This window comes from Carassius gibelio, chromosome A6 (genome assembly GCF_023724105.1).
Source record: "Carassius gibelio isolate Cgi1373 ecotype wild population from Czech Republic chromosome A6, carGib1.2-hapl.c, whole genome shotgun sequence".
Lineage (NCBI taxonomy): Eukaryota > Metazoa > Chordata > Actinopteri > Cypriniformes > Cyprinidae > Carassius > Carassius gibelio.
In genome coordinates, this window is record NC_068376.1 from 20,806,510 (window position 1) to 20,827,135 (window position 20,626).

At 38.4% G+C, this 20,626-nt stretch overlaps 1 protein-coding gene across 2 annotated transcripts in view; it reads right to left on the reverse strand.

Annotated features, from left to right (window-relative positions):
- nos1apa (nitric oxide synthase 1 (neuronal) adaptor protein a) overlaps window positions 1-20,626 on the reverse strand; it is a 90,989-nt gene that overhangs the window by 56,558 nt on the left and 13,805 nt on the right. For both annotated transcript variants that reach the window (XM_052599725.1, XM_052599726.1), the window contains exon 3: window positions 455-547. In XM_052599725.1, the coding sequence (XP_052455685.1) occupies window positions 455-547 (93 nt within the window). The remainder of the gene's footprint in view (window positions 1-454; window positions 548-20,626) is intronic.

Sequence of the window (20,626 nt, forward strand, 5' to 3'; positions counted from 1 at the left end):
TGTGTTGTTCTCATCTGAACTAAAAAAGAAAAGCCTCCAGGATCTACCCCCCTCAGACTACTTGAAGCTTCCTCGAGATTGCTACCAACATCCCGTGTTATGTAAAATGTTATACAGGAAGTTAACACTTACAATAAATGAATCCCTAATACAGTCCAATAACACAATTTATAGCACAATATTTTTGTTCATAAAGAAAGGTTCTCTATAGTCTCAAACACAAGGAAATATTGATATAGAGCTCCTAGTGCACTTAATGTGCATCATCCTCTGTGCATTAAAAAAATTAACAAATAAATAGTGACTTAATGAATGAACATAATAACTGAATAAATATATCACAATGAATTAATACATTAATTAATAAATCAAAATGAATAAATGATTGAACATCGTCTCACCTTTAAACTAACAAATTGAACACATTATAGCTAACCAACAAACAGAAGTTTACCGTTTTCTTTTTCCGCAGTGCTACTTTGACCCCGTCCACCGACACAATGATGTTGACTTTCTTCTTTTTGATATTCTTCACTTTAAATTCATACTGTAAAGAGGAGAGGAAAGATAGAGATCATTATGGGAAGAAATATCAATAAAAAGCAATTAATTTTCACCCTTCCAGAGGACACCCAAGGATATTTCTATTAATTAAATTCAATCCAAAATTGACACAGGGTTTATTTTATGGTCTGTAAATTTAGGGTTAGGGTTAATTACTGAAAAGAATTGGCTGAACTGAAAATATTTAACTTACTAATTGGACATCACAACAGCTTGTGACCAGTTTTTATTAGATCTATAGTGATATCTAAAACATTTTAGAGCAAAACTACAAAGATTTTATATGACTTTTAGACCTGAAAAAAATGAAATGAAATAAAAAACAATTTCAATAATATATTTACAAGTTTTTTTCCATGTTTTTCCATATCGGGAACACCGATATACTGTAAAGTTCAAGAGTTAGGGGTCGGTAAGATTTTTTCATGTTTTTTTAAAGAAGTCTCAAACTCACCATGGCTATATTTATTTGCCCAAAAATATTGTAAAAATGTAATACTGTTATTCATTATTACAGCTTAGTATAGTTGCTTTCTATTTTAATATATTTTAAAATCAGGTCAAAGCTGAATTTTCAGTAGCCATTATTCCGGTCTTCAGTGTCACATGATCCTTCAGAAATCATTTTAATATGCTAATTTGGTGCTCAAGAATGATCCCTTATTTTTATCAACGTTACAATGTAAACAGTTGTGCCCCTTAATAAATATCTGTCACTTTATTGGTTTATTACATCCTTGTCGGAAAAAAAATATATATATATGTTTTTTTTTTTTTAAATATATGTCTTACTGACCCCAATGTTTTTGAACAATGTTTATCTGGAAACCACTAGTGTTGATAATAGAATGAATAGATCAGATGACTGACTTCTTTAATGAATTGTCTCCAATTTCTCACTGAACTGCAAATGTCTGATTCATGGAATCGGCTAGGCAAACCAAAATAATGTAGGACACACTTTATCTTTTGGACAAAGTATTGCTCCTCAGACAAAAAAGTGGTTCAAGTAGCCAGTGTTCAAAATGGTTTATAGCTTGACTGCATAAAAGTTTCCATCTTTGGACTACAATGTACACTCTTTACAAATAATATGGCAAGCAAACAATTATACAGATCCCATTGCATGCCTAAAGTCATGTCGATTATGCTATAAGAATTAGGGGATCACAAATAATTGCTATTTTATATTATACACATCATAGACAGCAATGATGTGATTCCTCTGCAATGAGTTGGTAAAAATAATGCACAACTAACCGAGCAGAAGCCATTCATTTGATCTACAAGGCACCTTTCAAATGTCAGCCTCTTTTTGCTCAATGCAACACCATTCACAATATCCTACATCGGTCACCTTTGAGAAATGGCATCTTTCAACAGAATTACATTCACACAGTGTTGAGGCTAGATTAGGATTTTAGTAACCCCCTGGGATCAGGAAATTCAGTGGGGTACATTGCCAGCAATCTACAAATCAAATCCTGCGTCACGAGTGACAGCTCCGTGAATGTACACAGGCTGGGGCAATGACTTCCTTTATAACACTACTAAATCTGACACATTCATTCCATCTTAACGTGTAAGATTATGGGGTGATTATTGAACCACCGTGCGGGGCAGGGTGTTCCATCATAATGACACCCTCCATCATAGGAGGCACTTTATTTTTGTCTTGTCCCTAGAAAACTATTTATACAGCAGACTTGATGGTCTGATTATGCATGTGGGTGAAACTAAAATTATGCTGCATCAACTAATCACTAAAATTTGATCTTCGAGTCAATAAGGAATTTCATTATCAATTCGTGTTTGCACTGTGCATGGGAAACGCATCTGAAGGCCACCCGATGACATTTCTGTTAATCTCAAAGTGCAGATTGCTTTCATAAATCCATTTGTACATAAATTGTTACAGTCAAATCAATATGACAATTTCCATAGAAATCATCATTTTCATCATCTTTTTTTCATACAATAATTTACACAGAAATGTTCTGCTCGTGTTTCATGAAACGGCAATAATCTACAGTGGCAGGAATTTACAGCATGTTCCGTTTGATCTGATTTGCAAAGAAAATTACTTTTCGAAGCCGAATCTTTTAATGAACTGTTCAAAATGACTCCGTTGTTACTGAACGAATCTTCCACTTAATGAATTCACACAGAATCTGTCAGAGCAGCTTCATCTGACTCACAAGTTGTCAAGACTTTCAGTGTTTGCCTGTCATGAAATAAAATAAGTTTAAATGCACTGAAAGATCAATGTCACATCATTCACTGATTCACTGTACAGAAATCATACTAATATGGTGATTTGGTGCTCAACAATAATTTCTTCATCAATGTCAACAGCTGCTTATTATTTTTTGTGTGGAAACCATGATCTTTTTCAAGGTTATGAATGGAAAGTTCAAAGGAACAGCATTTATTTGAAATATGAATATACCCATAACAAATGTCTTTACTGTGACTTATCAATTTAATACATCACTGCTGAATAAAACTATTTATTTCTTCTAAAAAAAATCTTACTGACTCCAGGCTTGTTAAGTGTATAGGCTACTGCAGTAGTAGGGTTTATTTATTTTTATCAAGTTAGTTTAAATGCACGAAAAAAAAAAATGAATAAAAACAAAATTATACAACACTAGAAAGACAGAATAAGGTCAGTATATTATATAAGGTAAATCATTTGTGGATTATCCAATAAAATACCTATTAGTTGCAAACATAATTGAAAGTCAAAGAGAATACTTTGTATTTAGGGCTTCAGTGTAATAATATTAGGCAGACACCTAAACATTTAGGCATAGTCAAAATCAGACAGTTCCTGGAAAGACCGATTAGAATTCAATGCACTCTGTACTTTCTAGGGTATCCCGTGGCTCTTTTACCACTCCTCTTTTGAGCGAGCGAGTTACAGGGCCATCTGTACCTACAATCCTCCAGCAGCACAATGGGACAGACAACGTGTCAGCATTAATCACCAGACATGGTGGATCTTGGAGACTATTTCTGCAGCTTATCAAAAAGCAGAGGCTCAAGAAAGGACAAAAAGGTCTCAGAACAGGCATATCCTGCAGGAAAGAAGCACATCTGTTTTGAAAATCGTTCATGAATGGAATCTTTAATCAACATCCAGATGATATACGACCCCTACATTTCACTGCCGCAGCTGAGGAAAAACTTTGACTTTGTCAATGTGCCTTTTTTTATGATACCAAAAGACACGGACATGCTCCGAAACAACATTTAGATTCATTCAGTGTCCATGGCTACACAAGATACTATCAAGGATGGCGTTCCCATAGCAACCAATAAAGATATCCTCAGGGTGTCCAGAAGGACAGCAAACTGTTGAAAATAAATCGATGAGTTCTGACAAACTGATCTTGAAAGATTATCCCAGAGTAACCAACCTTCAGTCTAGCATTAACTTCCAGTGAGATATGGGAAACAAAATCAGTTTGTCTCATCTGTAAACCAAGTTTCATGGATTTTAAAAGATTAAATTCTCGAAAGATCTGATTTTATTAAGGGCTAAAATGAGAAGACAGTAACATCGAAACAGAAAGCGATACACTGATCTTCTTCAGAATAAATGACATGATACTAAATTTAACATTTTCCACGCCACTAAATTTTTTGGAGACTTTTGAGGACGTGTTGTGGTTGCTAAATGGTTTTGGTTGGTTGCTGGGGTATTGAGGGGGATTACTAGGTGGCTGTTTACTGGCCCAACTCAAAAGAGCCCACCAGTTTCTATGACCTTCCGGTCCCTACATAAAAAATAAATGTAACACACTATCACACATAAAATGTCTATGTATAAAACATGTCCAGCAGTCCTTTAAAAACATGAAAACACTAGCTACTTTTCCCTTAAAACGGGTGGAAGGGGAAAGATGACACAATGACTCTGAACATTATAATTAGACTGACTGTGAAGAGCCTCTCAGTATAAAAGCCTACTGGGGAATACAGCCTCTTCACATTCATACTTTTCTCTTTTTCTCCCTCTTCCACTGCCAGAGACCCACGAAGATGAAAATGAGATAGAAAGCAAGCACAGCCTTGTTCCGCAGTTGGAACTTACAGGTACAAGCTTGTATTCATTGCAATGGCAAACGTTGCGGGCGGAAAACACTTCACTCTCATTTCATCTTTCCCATTTCATCACTGTAAGCAAAAGCTATTTAAGAAGAAATCCAGAACAACTAAGATGAATCTGTGCCTCAAGTGGCAAAAATAATCAAAGAAATCAATTTGGCCTTGCTATTAAAATTACTGCACAAAGACATACAGATCCAGAGGTTTTTTTTTTTTTTTCTATTCAGATGATCCTCATTTACACAATAACGAAGCTGTACTTCATTTTAAAGCTCAAAGTGAGTAATTTTGCAATACAAGCATTAATGAAATGTTGCAAGTTATATCCAAGCAGCTTTCCAACACTATCATTGTCTGCCATTGGTCAAGCAAGCAGATAGTCCCACCCCAAACTCACACAACTGGTCAAGCCAATGTTGTTTATGGAGATGCTCAAATAAATGAGCAAACAAACAAATTGATTAAACAAACAAAAACTGCTTATAGTTGGAAGATGGGAAACATTTGGTCAAATATATATTTTACACAAATAGGCCATTTTTATTTTCTAATTTAGATTAGCACTAATTACATTATTTCAATCTCATATCGCATCTCAATGATCATTCAAATTATTGGGTTAGCACAGTCAACCCTTTAAAAATAATTTTTGTTTGTTTGTAAATAGTTGTAAATAAACCTTATTTGAGTACATTTTACTAGAAAATACTAGCCTTTTAGTCTTTCTACCTTAAAACTTCATGTTTAATTCAATGTGTTGAATTGTGTTTACTAGCAGCAATTTCTGAGTGATTTTTTAATTTTATTTTTTAAATGTTTCACCAAATAACGGAGTAGCTAAATTGAGAGGCTGATTAGACAAATATGGTTCTTAATGGGGTTTTTTTTCTCTGTGCATTTTGATAAGCTTTGTCTCTTAATTTATCTTGTTTAATAGCACCAATGCTAAAAGCTAAAAACTGCTTCCCGTACTCTCTGAATGAAGCATTTGTTACCTTTTTTTTCTTTCAATATGGCAGTTTCTAAATTGAAAAACGCAAGTCATATTATGAACATTGGTTAAAAGCAAAAACTAACTGGCAGTCTGTTAAATGCACACAAATACACAAAAAAAAAATACCGTATTTTCCAGACTATAAGGCGGCCTTTTTTAATAGTTTGGCTGGTCCTGCGACTTATAGTCAGGTGCGATAATTATCAAAATTAATTTGACATGAACTAAGAGACATGAACCAAGAGAAAACATTACTGTCTACAGGCGCGAGAGGGCTACAGAGCGCCCTTTCGAGGCTGTAGACTGCAGTGTTTTCTCTTGGTTCTAAATAAATGCGACTTATAGTCCAGTGCGACTTATAGTCCGAAAAATACGGTACTTGTAGGATTTACTTGATAAAACTTTGTAACAATTTTTCACATTTTAAATACATTTAACTGGTATTATGTACAAATCTACTTGCCATTGAACCCACTGAATTTCAAATCTAGAATTAAGTAAAATTAAGTAAATAGAAAAAAAGAAAATATGTAACTATAAATAACTTATTAATTATTAATGCTCCAAGTGCATAATGGAAACACCAGTATCAGAAAAGCTGAGTTGGTTTTACTTGTAAATTTTATAATGTTGATATTTATGTTTAACTTTTACAAATTTGAATTGAGTACTAATAAAGAATTTACTTGATTTTTTTTACTGCCTGAACTAACTGTAGAAATTAAATGACTTTTTCTGTAGTATTTATTTCAACACAATCATTTATCAGTGTATTTTGTCATCGTGTCCTAAACCAATAAATTAAATGGAATGCAATAATTTAAAGGGGCCATATGGCGCAATTTCAATTTTATCTTTCTCTTTGGAGTGTTACAAGTTACAGACTTGCAAGAACAGTCTGGCACTTCTGACTCACAGCCTGTAGGTACATTATTTTTTAAAGAATTTGCCATTGATGATTCAAATTCAAATAATGTGTTTTTTAACCTTAAACCACATAAAAATATTGCATTTCACCAAATTGTTTGCAATGTCATTTGACCACTTTAAGTGTACTTTCTGCAGTATTTTGCGCTGGAAAAAGGGTGAGGTCTGATTTATACAGCTTAACCTGCTTTTGTAATGTAACATTTAAGAATATTTGCATTTATTGCTTTCACTGCTAAAAACAAAAGGATTGGCAAGCCTCTCAACAAATCTGTGGAAAGCTGAATATACGTGGCAAGAGAATCACTACTACTGCTAGAAAACAAGATGAATCTTTGAATCTGAAATGACTGTATAATGAGATGACTGAGTCAAGATCCCCACTATTTCATGACCGAATAGGAATACATTTTAATGAGACACAAGCGATAGCCTTAAACCAACAAGGCAAATAAATGTTAAACAGCAGAAAGCAAACCTAGTAGGAATGCACAATTTACCCTGCACTAAGAAATATCGGCCCTTTGTCACGGTTGGGTTAAGGGAAAAACACAAGGAAAGGGTAAGATCCAATAGCAGGTAAGGTTTATTGCACAAACAGGTTAAATACAAAATAAAACTGTCTTGAGAGACAAACCAAACAAAAAGGGAACCGGATGAAACGGGGAACTCGGAAGAACGAGAAGGTAGAGGAAGTCTGGGGGAACGAGAGCATGAGACACATAGGGTAAGGACTCCATGATGACAACAGAGAAAGACAGCTCTATATAGGGAAACTAATGACAGAGTATTGTCAACACCTGTGCGATTCTAATTGGAGTGCAATTACTGTGAAGACACAACCAGACTAGCGGAATTAAAGTGCCTATGGTGAAGTGCCTAAGGGGAAGTGAGCTCACTAGGGAACACCCAGGAAAACAAAGACTGGCAGCGTGACATTACCCCCTCCCCTACGGAGCAGCTACCAGATGCTCCACCTAAACCCAGGAAAACCCCAACAGAAAAAGAGGCAGGAGGGAGGTGGAACGGCGGCGGACCAGGGGGAGGGACGGAGGGACAGAAAACAGGGACAGGAGCAACCAGGAGAAATGGAAAGGTGCAACACAAAACAAGGAGTCCAGGAGGGAGGCGGACAGGTGGAGGCTCAGGGGGAGGGAAGGAGGGCCAGACTAAACTAAAAGGAACAGACAGAAACAGAACTCAAAAAACACAAAACATAAGTCCATGAAGGACATGTTGAGGCGTCCACCAGGACGGAGCAGATGACCACCACAGCCGTGTGGTCAAGGCCAGAGCCCTCCAGGGCGGAGCGGAAGACCACCACGGCCTTGTGGTCAAAGTCAAAGCCCTCCAGGGCGGAGCGGAAGACCACCACGTCCTTGTGGTCGAGGCCGGAGTCCACCAGGGCGGAGCAGAAGACCACCACGTCCTCATGGTCACCGCCAGGGTCCCCCAGAGCGGAGCGAACGACCACCATGTCCTCGTGGTCACCGCCAGAGTCCCCCAGGGCAGAGCGGACGACCACCACGTCCTCGTGGTCACCGCCCGAGTCCCCCAGGGCAGAGCAGAAGACCACCACGGCCTTGTGGTCACCGCCTCGGGAACTGTATCGGGCACCGCCTCGGGAACAGCCTCGGGCACCGCCTCGGGAACAGCCTCGGGCACCGCCTCGGGAACAGCCTCGGGCACCGCCTCGGGAACAGCCTCGGGCACCTCCTCGGGAACAGCCTCGGGCACCGCCTCGGGAACCGCATCGGGCACCGCCTCGGGAACCGCATCGGGCACCGCCTCGGGCACCGCCTCGGGAACCGCATCGGGCACCGCCTCGGGAACAGCATCGGGCACCGCCTCGGGAACAGCATCGGGCACCGCCTCGGGAACTGCATCGGGCACCGCCTCGGGAACTGCATCGGGTACCTCCTCGGGAACAGCCTCGGGAGCTGCATCGAGCACCGCCTCGGGAACTGCATCGGGCACCTCCTCGGGAACAGCCTCGGGCACCGCCTCGGGAACTGCATCGGGCACCGCCTCGGGAACTGCATCGGGCACCGCCTCGGGAACAGCATCGGGCACCGCCTCGGGAACAGCATCGGGCACCGCCTCGGGAACAGCATCGGGCACCGCCTCGGGAACAGCATCGGGCACCGCCTCGGGAACAGCATCGGGCACCGCCTCGGGAACAGCATCGGGCACCGCCTCGGGAACAGCATCGGGCACCGCCTCGGGAACAGCATCGAGCACCGCCTCGGGAACAGCATCGAGCACCGCCTCGGGAACAGCCTCGGGCACCGCCTCGGGAACAGCCTCGGGCACCGCATCGGGCACCGCCTCGGGCACCGCATCGGGCACCGCATCGGGCACCGCCTCGGGAACCGCATCGGGCACCGCCTCGGGAACAACATCGAGCACCGCCTCGGGAACAACATCGAGCACCGCCTCGGGAACTGCATCGGGCACCGCCTCGGGAACTGCATCGGGAACTGCATCGGGCACCGCCTCGGGAACAGCATCGGGCACCGCCTCGGGAACTGCATCGGGCACCGCCTCGGGAACTGCATCGGGAACAGCCTCGGCCACCGCCTCCGGAACAGCAGCGGGCACCGCATCGGGAATGGCCTCATGGACGGCAGCCGCCCGCTCGGGAACGTTCTCCGGGACCGCATCGCATCGGGCACCGCCTCGGGCACCGCCTCGGGAACAGCATCGGGCACCGCCTCGGGAACTGCATCGGGCACCGCCTCGGGAACTGCATCGGGCACCGCCTCGGGAACTGCCTCGGGCACCGCCTCGGGAACTGCCTCGGGCACCGCCTCGGGAACAGCATCGGGCACCGCCTCGGGAACAGCATCGGGCACCGCCTCGGGAACTGCATCGGGCACCGCCTCGGGAACTGCATCGGGAACAGCCTCGGCCACCGCCTCCGGAACAGCAGCGGGCACCGCATCGGGAATGGCCTCATGGACGGCAGCCGCCCGCTCGGGAACGTTCTCCGGGTCCTGAGGAACAGTAGCTGCCCGTCTCCTCCTCCGCCCTCTACGATGGAGAGTCGGTGGCGTTGAGTCGGCCATCTTGTGCTGTGGTGCTGGGCTGGCGGCCATCTTGAGCTGTGGCGCTAGGCTGGCGGCCATCTTGGGCTGTGGGGCTGGGCTGGTGGCCATCTTGGGTTGTGGGGCTGAGCTGGCAGCCTTGTCTGGAAACTGTGGTGTGGTTGTTGCATTCCACTGAGCACGATGGTGCAGGTAATTGGTAAACCCCCAAAAGTCCAGGATCTCTAACCCCTTCATCTCCCATTGAGGTAAAGGATCATCCAGGCAATTATTAAACCAATCCTTTAGTGCTGCATCATTGTAACCTAACCCGACTGCCAAAGTCCAAAACAATTGCGCCAGGCCACCCACCTCCCTTCCCTCTTGATGAAGGGTGGTTAAGTTCCGGAATCTCCCCCTCCGTTCCTCCATGGTGGCTGGGGAACCGATTCGAAATCTCACACCGCTGGATCTAGGCATGATGGAGTCCTTCTGTCACGGTTGGGTTAAGGGAAAAACACAAGGAAAGGGTAAGATCCAATAGCAGGTAAGGTTTATTGCACAAACAGGTTAAATACAAAATAAAACTGTCTTGAGAGACAAACCAAACAAAAAGGGAACCGGATGAAACGGGGAACTCGGAAGAACGAGAAGGTAGAGGAAGTCTGGGGGAACGAGAGCATGAGACACATAGGGTAAGGACTCCATGATGACAACAGAGAAAGACAGCTCTATATAGGGAAACTAATGACAGAGTATTGTCAACACCTGTGCGATTCTAATTGGAGTGCAATTACTGTGAAGACACAACCAGACTAGCGGAATTAAAGTGCCTATGGTGAAGTGCCTAAGGGGAAGTGAGCTCACTAGGGAACACCCAGGAAAACAAAGACTGGCAGCGTGACACCCTTATATATATATATATATATATATATATATATATATATATATATATATATATATATATATATATATATATATATATATAAATTAAAAATAAAACACTACCCCAGCTTGCAAAATCATAAATTTTTGACACTTTTCATAAACTGAGGATAGTGTGAAGGATTTTATTGTTTCCATGTTGATTTTTGGCTTTATAATATATTATATATATATATATATATATATATATATATATATATATATATATATATATTGTAATGAGTCTGCACTGTTAAAGGTGCACAATGATATTGCCCGGTTTATTGATGTCAAGAGCCCTGTTATTTTAGTGCTCCTCGATCTCATGGCTGCCTTTGATACAGTGGACCATGCAATCCTTCTGTCTCGCCTCAACCACTATGTTGGCATTAAGGGTACTGCGTTTCAGTGGTTCTCGTCATATTTGACCGACAGAACCTTTTCTGTAGTGATTGAGAACTCATCCTCCTCTACTACTTCTCTCTCCTGTGGGATGCCACAAGGATCTATTCTCGGACCGGTTTTATTTTCGCTCTACATGCTGCCTCTTGGGTCCATCATAGCCAGGCATAACATAGCTTATCACTGCTATGCTGATGATTTGCAAATTTATTTGCCTAGGAGTCCAACAAACACTGATGCATTAGGGTCGCTAATTGATTGCATTGATGACATTAAATTATGGTTTGAGCAAAATTTCCTCAATTTGAATGAAGATAAAACTAAATATATATTATATTTGGTGAATCTGCAACCTCTGACCCTAATATGCCAATTTCGAAGCTTAAACCGACTATCAGAAATCTTGGTGTGACTTTTGATAGTAGCCTGAAATTCGATAAACAAATTGACAGTGTGGTGAAAGCTAGTTTTTTTTCAGCTACGTCTATTGGCCAAGGTCAAACCATTTTTTAATTGTTCGGACCTTGAGAAAGCTATTCATGCTTTTATTAGTTCAAGACTAGATTACTGTAATGGGGTGTTCACATCATATTTAACAACCTTGCAGTAAAGTGTGATGGTAAGTAAAATGACATAGAATTATGCGGTAAATAATGTTAAGGTTATAAAAGTAAAACAACTCATGGATCATTTATAATTGTTATATATTTTGTTATAGGATTAGGGCAGGGATAAACGATTATTTTTTATACGATTAATCTAGAGATTATTTTTTCTATGCATTGATTAATCTAACGATTAATTTTTTCAGACCGATTCGATTTCGATTATCTCCCCATTAATTGACTACTAACAATTTATACATGTTGATTTACATATCTGAATAAAAAAACATGAATTCCTTAACATTGCAATATATGTTTATTGCTCTTAAAATTACAAAATAAAAGACTGACAAAGAATGCATTACTTTGCACTTGTATAGAGATAGCATTCAATAAAACTTTGAAGCCTTGAAAACACATAGCTTACTGAAACAAGCTTACTGAACACATAGGGCCTAGCTTACTGAAAAAAAAAATCTTCTTTCAGACTAAAATAACAACAACTTGATGTCTAGCATTCAATAAAAAGGTCACCCAAAATACTTGTTTAGAGCAATTGAAAGAATACAGTAACCAATGTAAACTTGTGAAACTTTGGCATTCTGCCCTTTTTCTATCGTGTCTAATGATTTTGGTTAATATGCACGAGGGAGGGGGAGGGAGAGAAAGAGAGAGAGAGAGAGAGAGAGAGCGCAAAACAGCGCTCGTGTAGATTGAAGACTGTGAGTGCCCGAGAAACTTTGGTGTTTCGCCCTTTTTCTATCGTGTTTAATGATTTTGATTAATATGCACAAGGGAGAGAGAGAGCAAGAAGTGCTTGTGTTGTTTGAAGACTGTTAGTGCACGCGCGCAGCCGGGGTTCTCTCTCGTACGCGCCCTGTCAGGCCCAGCAGTCATTCTATTCTACATCACTCACCGATCAAATAAGGCTTTGACAGCCGCCAAAAAAAAGATCAATGCAGAAAAACCCCTGGATTGGTTATATAACGTTGGACAGAATGTTGATCCGGCCATCGCGTATATTCAGCGCACATAAGGTAAACGTTTTGCAAATGTTCTTTAGAGAAATAAAAACAGGTCGACGAATCGATGCGCATTTTTTCCGTCGACACATTTCATCGATGACCTCGACGCGTTGTCCCAGCCTTATATAGGATGTAATGGTGAATCAGAATTTAAAAAAAATCACATTCATTTGAATCTTTTTGGGGTTTTTTTTATGTAATTTTGACACTGTCCCAGTTTGTCAATAGCATATTGTTAAATTGGGACAGGGTATTACTGGCAAACTGGGACAGCCATTCAAGTCATTCTAATGGAGGAATAGAGTTACCTTTTTATATGTCCCTCATACATTTAGTTAGTTAGCTAGTTATTTCAACAAAGACTGACTTAAACTATGCCAGCTCTCACGCATTCACCATGAGACACGCAATTAACACTTTTCACATGCTCTCACGCCACACATCCATTTTCTCACGCACAGAAAAATCGCGAAGCAAAGAGGACACGGAGACCGACAGACTAGACAGAGCGGGTTACTTAAGATATGAAAAGAAAATCTCAGCTCTCTCTGTTAATGAAGGTTATTATTATTTTTTTTTTTTTATTTGTATGAAATAAATTTAACCCAATATAAAATTGTGTGGGTTGGCGAGGGAGGGGGTGGGTTGAATTTGCTGTACCTGTACCCCTTCTTAAAAAAAGTGATGTTTATATTATTGTTGTTGTTGTTTATATTGTTGTTTATATTGTTATTGTGTATTTAATTTATAAGCCCTACACTTGAATAACAACTGAATGTGTTTTAAGTGTCCCAGTTTGACAGTAGCGCCTTGAAAAATGTGGTTTGGGGTCATTGTGTGTTTGAGGAAGAGTCATCCATCCTGTGTTTAATGTTTTTTCTTTTTTATTATCTATAGTATAGTAGAGCTCCTAAGCTATTTAGAATAGTATCATATGAGTGGCTAAGACATTTGGATCATAATAAAAAAAGTATGCAGAATATAAATTATGAGAAAGTGTCCCACTTTACCAGTATTCACCCTATATATATATATATATATATATATCTAGAGAGAGAGAGAGAGAGAGAGTTAGAGAGGAGAGATAGATAGATATATATTTTTCAGTGCATCATCCCAAAACAAGTCCATCAAATATAACCAACAAAATATTACAGCAGTATAGAAATAGGCACCTGACAATACTCAAGGTGACAAACAACTTTTCTGTTCACATTGAAAATGTGTAATGCAAAAAAATGAGTGCACAACTTCTGTTTGCATCTCATACTCATAACACACTCAAAATAAATTTGTAAGTGGCATGCCACTCCTGATCATTTTTCAGATTTTATGGATGAAATCCCTCTTATAAAGAAAGCCTGACCTTTCATTGTTTAAATAGGTCTTAGATCAGCAGAACAGCCCTTCATTGCGTAGCTAATTAAAAGCTACTTGGGAGCCAGAGGGATTTCTGCTTGTGTGGGTGTTGTAATGCACACCAGATTTTGACCATGGTTGCATAGAACAAACACAGTCTTGCTCTAGGCATAATCTCCTTAATGTTTTCTGCCTTAAAACTTATGAAATCTTACAATTTTTTCCTCTGACCTTGCTCTCATCTGCTATCTACTTAAACAGAATGGCCGTCATCTTTCCTACAGATGGCCTCCTCAGCTGAATGAGTTCTCATTTTGAACAGCTGTGAATATACAGTGCCTTTAATTTCCACTGAAAGGGAGATGATGAAGTGTTATTTGGGAGACAAAACACATACGGTTCTATTGTTATGCATTTAAAAAATACAGTGTAATAAAGCAGATGAGATCACTTCAGGAAAGTGTCCCACTTTCAGCTTCATATTGCACACCAAATAATCTAGTGGCATATTTCTTGCTAATCGTTATGGTCTAACGGTTTTCATGCTACAATAATGTTCCATTATTTCATATTACTGTTTTAATTAAAAATGGTTATAACAGCAGTTCAATACAGACTGAACAAAATGTTTTATGTCTTAATATAGACCTGCAGCTGTCTATTATTCCTTGTAAGTAATGTTTTTTCCTCAAATTCTCAACTTTTTACAGTTCAGTGCATTTGTGTCAAATACTGATACATTGGTAATTTGACAACAGCTGTATTATCACTGAGTGGTAAAAGGCAGGATAAATAAATCTGGCCTTTAGAAGAAAGGCTGTGAGTGTCTCCACAGCCTTTATTAGTTTGGAGTCTGGATGGCTATTGGCAATCTGCTTACTGCAATTCATAATGTTAGCGAGGGCACATTTCTGCTGTGAAATCAAATCAAACACTTAAAACCACGAAAACCATGGGGATCTGTTGTGGGAATGAAAGTGATGACCACACCATTCCCCATCCCTCTGGGTCCAGAGAAACTAACGTTTTTATTATCGAAGCTGACCGGCCTCACTTGCAAGCTTATCTGACTTAAAAAGAGATATAGTAAAAGGCCCTCATAGGAAACACAATGAATGCAGGACAAAATCTTTAAAGAAATCTCTCTTTCATGTTAAGGGTTTGGCTGCTAAAATCCAAACTTACAATGGAAATAAAAGAAAAGAAAATTGATCTGCTTTCAGGTGGAGAAATACTATAGTTTGTGTAAAACTTTCTGCGATTTCTGTGATGTCCCAGCTATCACTGTGTGAATGAATCACACAGTAGGCTTGCTGCTATAGATGGTGCTAATTTGAGCAAAACTAGCATCACATCACATACACAGAACTGTAAAGGTATTCATGGTATTTGCCAGAAATGTATTTCTATTGTTCAGCAGAATGTACATAGCCTACTAATATTACTACTAAAATAAATTCAAGTTTGCTTAATTTTCAATAATTAAAAAAAAAATTAAATCAATGTTTTATGTCTTCATTTGATAACCAGAAAAAATTAAATACACAACGGAATTTCTTAGAAAAAAAGGCGATTTTAAGAAGAAAAAATTAATTCAGTTGTTTTATGCATCTAAATAATTAGACATGCTAAAAAACAGAATTAGGTAACAATAAAACATATGGTGAAGAAAAGATCAAACATTTCACGGGTCCCTAAACATGTAATTTTTGTTAAACTTTTAATAAATTGTTGTGAAAATATATAAGTGTTATGATTTTAATTAATGAGACATGCTTTTTGATTATTACAATTAAATGTAACCATTAAAAAGGAGTTGAGAAAAATTTTAACAGAAAAAAAAATGTAATACAGAAAAATTACAATGGAAAAAACGGAATTTGGGGAAAAATAAAATGGATTTCATAGGGCCCTACATATATGCAATGTACATCAATTTATTCTGTCTACACTGGAATCTTTAAAGCTGCATGTCATATTAAATTCATATTAAAACTTGATCAGCTGTGAATTTGATGGTTTCAGCAACAGGAAAATGGTAAAATAAAAACTTTTCTTCTATATAAATATATATATATAAAAAAGCCTGACTTATTATTACATTTATTATTACTGCAAATACTAATATTATTAGGATCTTCAAAACACACACAAACACACATAGAATATATATTTTTAAATATACAAATCAATAAATAAAAAGTTTTCCAAAGTTTAGCTTGATCTAATCAATTTAAAGTTAAAACTACTGATGAATCACGATTTCTGCATCAAAACATTTAAACACCGGCTCATATTACTTCAGTTAACTGAACCTTGTTATATTGATTTTAAAGTTTTATTGGCAAAACCCCAGTGGTGGTAAATTCCTTTGAGAAGCTACTAGTTGCCACTGACATTCCCCAGTGGTGTTATACTGTCATCCAGTCCTCCTCATTTCCCTTGTCCTACTTCTCCCCTAAACAGAGCCCTGACAGTGCACAACGGACATAGTGTGAAGATATGCAAAGCCTCTGAATGGAAACCATGTAATTGGAGCACTTTTCAAAGCGCCCGATGCTGTGAGTGAGTAATGTACCAAAGAAGTCAGCAGGCAGGATTTACCCTGCTGCAAACAGATGAAGCAGCTCTCTTGACACTCAGTCAGTGTTAAGAGCCGCCGCTATCTCAATGTTTAATACATGCACATTTACTGTAAGGCACTGTGTTTTTAGCTCTGTGTCCTTCGAAAATTCACCAGAACAGTTGATAATGAAAAAAACAAGTAAAGTTAAGTTTCAATGATATAGATACTAAACTTTTGACTGTGACATGTGAGAAGCATAACTGAGAACCTAATATTGTCAAATGTAATTCAAGTTCAAGAGACTTCGCCGTGGCTCTGGAATGTGAGAGTATATCATGTGCATTTGAATACAGATTTACTGAATAAATGCTCTACTCAAGAGGCACGATGTTGCTGCCTTGAGACTTAATCAAAAGAGGCTTGAGCTGTTCCACACTGTTCTCTACAACTCTCCTACTGTTATTCTACAGACTTTTGTGAGGTTTCCATGGTTACTCCCCATTTCCCATTATAATCATCTAGATTTCAATAGCTCCTCAACCCTGTAGTCACAAAATATCAACCACAGAGAAACCATTACAAAAAGGAAATTTGTATTTGCGTAAGTTTCTCATGTATGCATTTGTGGGTATTCATAAATGCTCATTAGATCTACAACTAGATCTCTGCTGTATAAAAAAAATGCATGCAGAATTATTATTTAATTCTATGCCTTGTCATACAACACAATTACAAGAGAACAATGGCTATGAAGCATTGAAAATATGAAGCTAGTTCAAATACATCACAAAAAAAAAAGAAAAAAACTAGTCCCATTATAACCCATGTCCCCATTTTTCAAAACTCTTATAAATCATACAGAATGAGTTTTTTTGAGAAAGTAAAAATGCACAAAGTTTCCTGTTAGGGTTAGGTGTAGGGTTGGTGAAGGGCGATAGAATATACAGTTCGTACAGTATAAAAACCATTACCCCTATGGGATGTCCCCACCTTCCACAAAAACAAACATGTTTGTGTGTGTGTGTGTGTGTGTGTGTGTGTGTGTATTCAGTGTCGTTTTACCACCAAACACAACAAAGCCAATATGTCCTCAGTGGCTTAGATGTCGGGAGGAAATTAAGACACTCAAGTTCACTTTTACATCCAACAACCTAATAGCCATTGCTTATGGGACATTGTTTTCTCCTTTATAAAAAAAATAAAATAAAAATAAAAATAAAATTGTCTAGAAAAACATTTTAAATAAATGTTAACTGAAATAAAGTATAAAAAAATAATTAATGGCAAAATCACAAAAACATTTAAATTAAAATGAAAACTGAAAAATATATTAGTGTTACTAAAATAACACTGATACTAAATACTGCAATGTTCTTCCACCAAGTGGACCAAATCACTAAATTATTATTATTATTATTATTATTATTATCATCATCATCAATCTTCTCTATGAAGAGTTTAGTATTCAAACAGGGTACGAATCATCAATAAATTAACCATTACTATAAACTTATGTATTAGCCAGGCTAAAATCCCCATAACAGTGACCATATACCTTTTTAAAAAGACAGCAATTTTTTAATACATAACTGCATTTCCAATTAATAATGAAAGTCGCAAACAAATTTCTGGCAAAATGCTAAATAAAATACATGAAACCTAATTATCAATTAAAACTTTTCTGCATTAATAAAATAAAATAAATTCATTTTTAATACACCACAAACACGGTCATGTCACAGATTCCTACCAAAAATTTGACAGATCAATTAAAATAAGTCCTAAACACTCAAGATTGTGTTCGTAGCTAGTTTGCTTGTCCTGTCTATGCTGTGAACTCCACAAAGGGCTAAGTGACCATCCAACTGACAAGACCTGAGAGACAAAGTTATGTTTTAGATTGTGGTTTAATGCGTATGAAGTTTGTAATAAAATAACTTACGCGCTTAATCCATGCTAAAATAAAGTTCAAAATCAACAAAGGCAAGAGCTGAGATCACAGTAAAAAAAGATTTCACCGTCTGATCTCAGGGTTTTTTTTTTTTTTTTTGCCAAGACCCCTGAGAGTTTGGCTATGTTAAGTTTATTTGTTAGCCAGAAATCAAACAATCCCCTCAAAGTCTCCCAACAACTAATTATACCACAATGAGGGGAAACAATTACTACAAGATGCAAAAGGTTTCTGTCTTTCCAGAGTAGGAATCATTTTCACCAAAAATTATTTCCAGTTTATCATCCCTAATTGTCTAGCTCTGAAATCAAGTTAAAGACCTTCGAGCCCTGAAACAATTATAATATTATTAAATACAACATCAGTGTGGTTTTTAAAAATGTGTCAAGATGTGGTTCACTGATTTGATTATTAGTTCAAGCCAAGCATGAGTTAAGTGTAAATAATTAAGTAAATGAAGCTTTTGGTGCAGAAAGCGTACCCCGGTGGGAGAATAAGGAGGTATTAATCACAGAAATGGTTGAAAGCCATTCACCCCGACCAACCTCAAATCAATGTTGAACACCAAGCCCATATCATTCTAATAATTGTGGACTCAGCAAGAGACTACGCTGGAAAGTTACTGTGGCTTAAAGACTTTAAATGGTGCATACAATCAATTAGCATTGGAGGGAAACCAGAAGGCACATGTAGGGCTGCTTCTGCCATGGCCATAAAAGAGCCTACGTGGCTTGTGCTCATTTAGTTACACTGCTTGCAAAAATCCTCTGCTCGCTCACAGTACATGAAGAATATAAGGCCATGCTGTAGTCAAAAACAAAAAACAAAAAAAACATGGCAAGGACAGGAATGAGATGGGGCCTCTATTTCCGCTTACTGAAGGAATAGCTCAAAGGTGTCATCATTTACTTTACTTATTAATACAATTTAAATTAACTTGAGGATATTTCACAATATTACCATTGTACTGCATTTTTTTTACAAATAAATGCAGCCTTGGTAAAAAAAAAAAAAAAAAAAAAAAAAACTTTTGAACAGTGGTATATCAAATTTGTACTAATACTAACATCTACGTTCATCATACGAGAAGCTGAAACACTTTTCCTAAGATCTTATGTTTTTATATATTATCACAAATGAATGATTTTTATTTAAGGCTACACAACTGACACCAATTACTTGCTAGCCAGTGGCTCTCAGTGCGTGACAGAGCGGAGAAGCTTCCCATCATTAGAATGTATAGGTCGCGTTAGCTCCTGAACTGGCAGGGGTGCCTGTGATTTCCCTGTCTATTGAGCCGACTAAATACAGACACATGCCCTGAGGGGTCAGCAAGGCTGTCTACTTTACAAGATGACATGCAATAAATTCTGGCAGGGCAGTAATCCCTCATTTCAACCAATTACTCTCAGAGAGCAAATGGTTTCAACTTCAGTGAGCACTGCACTTGGTAGAGTCCTAATACATAACACGAGGAAAAAGACAGCCTTTAGACATTTCTGGAATGTAAGGTACGGACATATATGAAAGGGAATAAGAGGTTAAATAAGAAGTGATACACCTCAGTAATTGCATATGGTAATGATCAACATTATAATCTCATGTATACCAACCAAACCACATCCTTGTGGCTGGAATTTGACAAAGCTGTGGTGCTTTTTTTTTTTTGGTGTATCCACACTGGGGCTGGGCGATACGACAATATTATTGTATATCGACATTTCTCGTAAGTATCGCAATGTCGATGTCAACAGTCAGGTAACAGTCGATTATCGACATTATCAAGAAAAAAAATCCAATATTGCATGCAAGAATGAAATAATTTAGTAGAAGGGTTGGGAAAGGAAAAGTTATTCCAATTTTGGAAATCAGATCAGACGCGTAAGGTCAGGAATCAAATTACTTGTTATAAAAATACGTTTTGATTCTGCTTCTTGATTTCTGTACGTGCAGACTGTATAATGATGAAAAACCACAAACATGACGGGTATAATTAAAATACACAAATTCCTTCAGCGCACATTTCAGTGCAATATTTTTCACATATTTGATATAACCCTGTATATAACTTTTTATATAACATAACTGTGTATAAAATATAATTACATTTAATTAAGCTGATGTAGCACTGTAAATTCTTAATTCATTTGCAACAAAACAATGCTGCAAT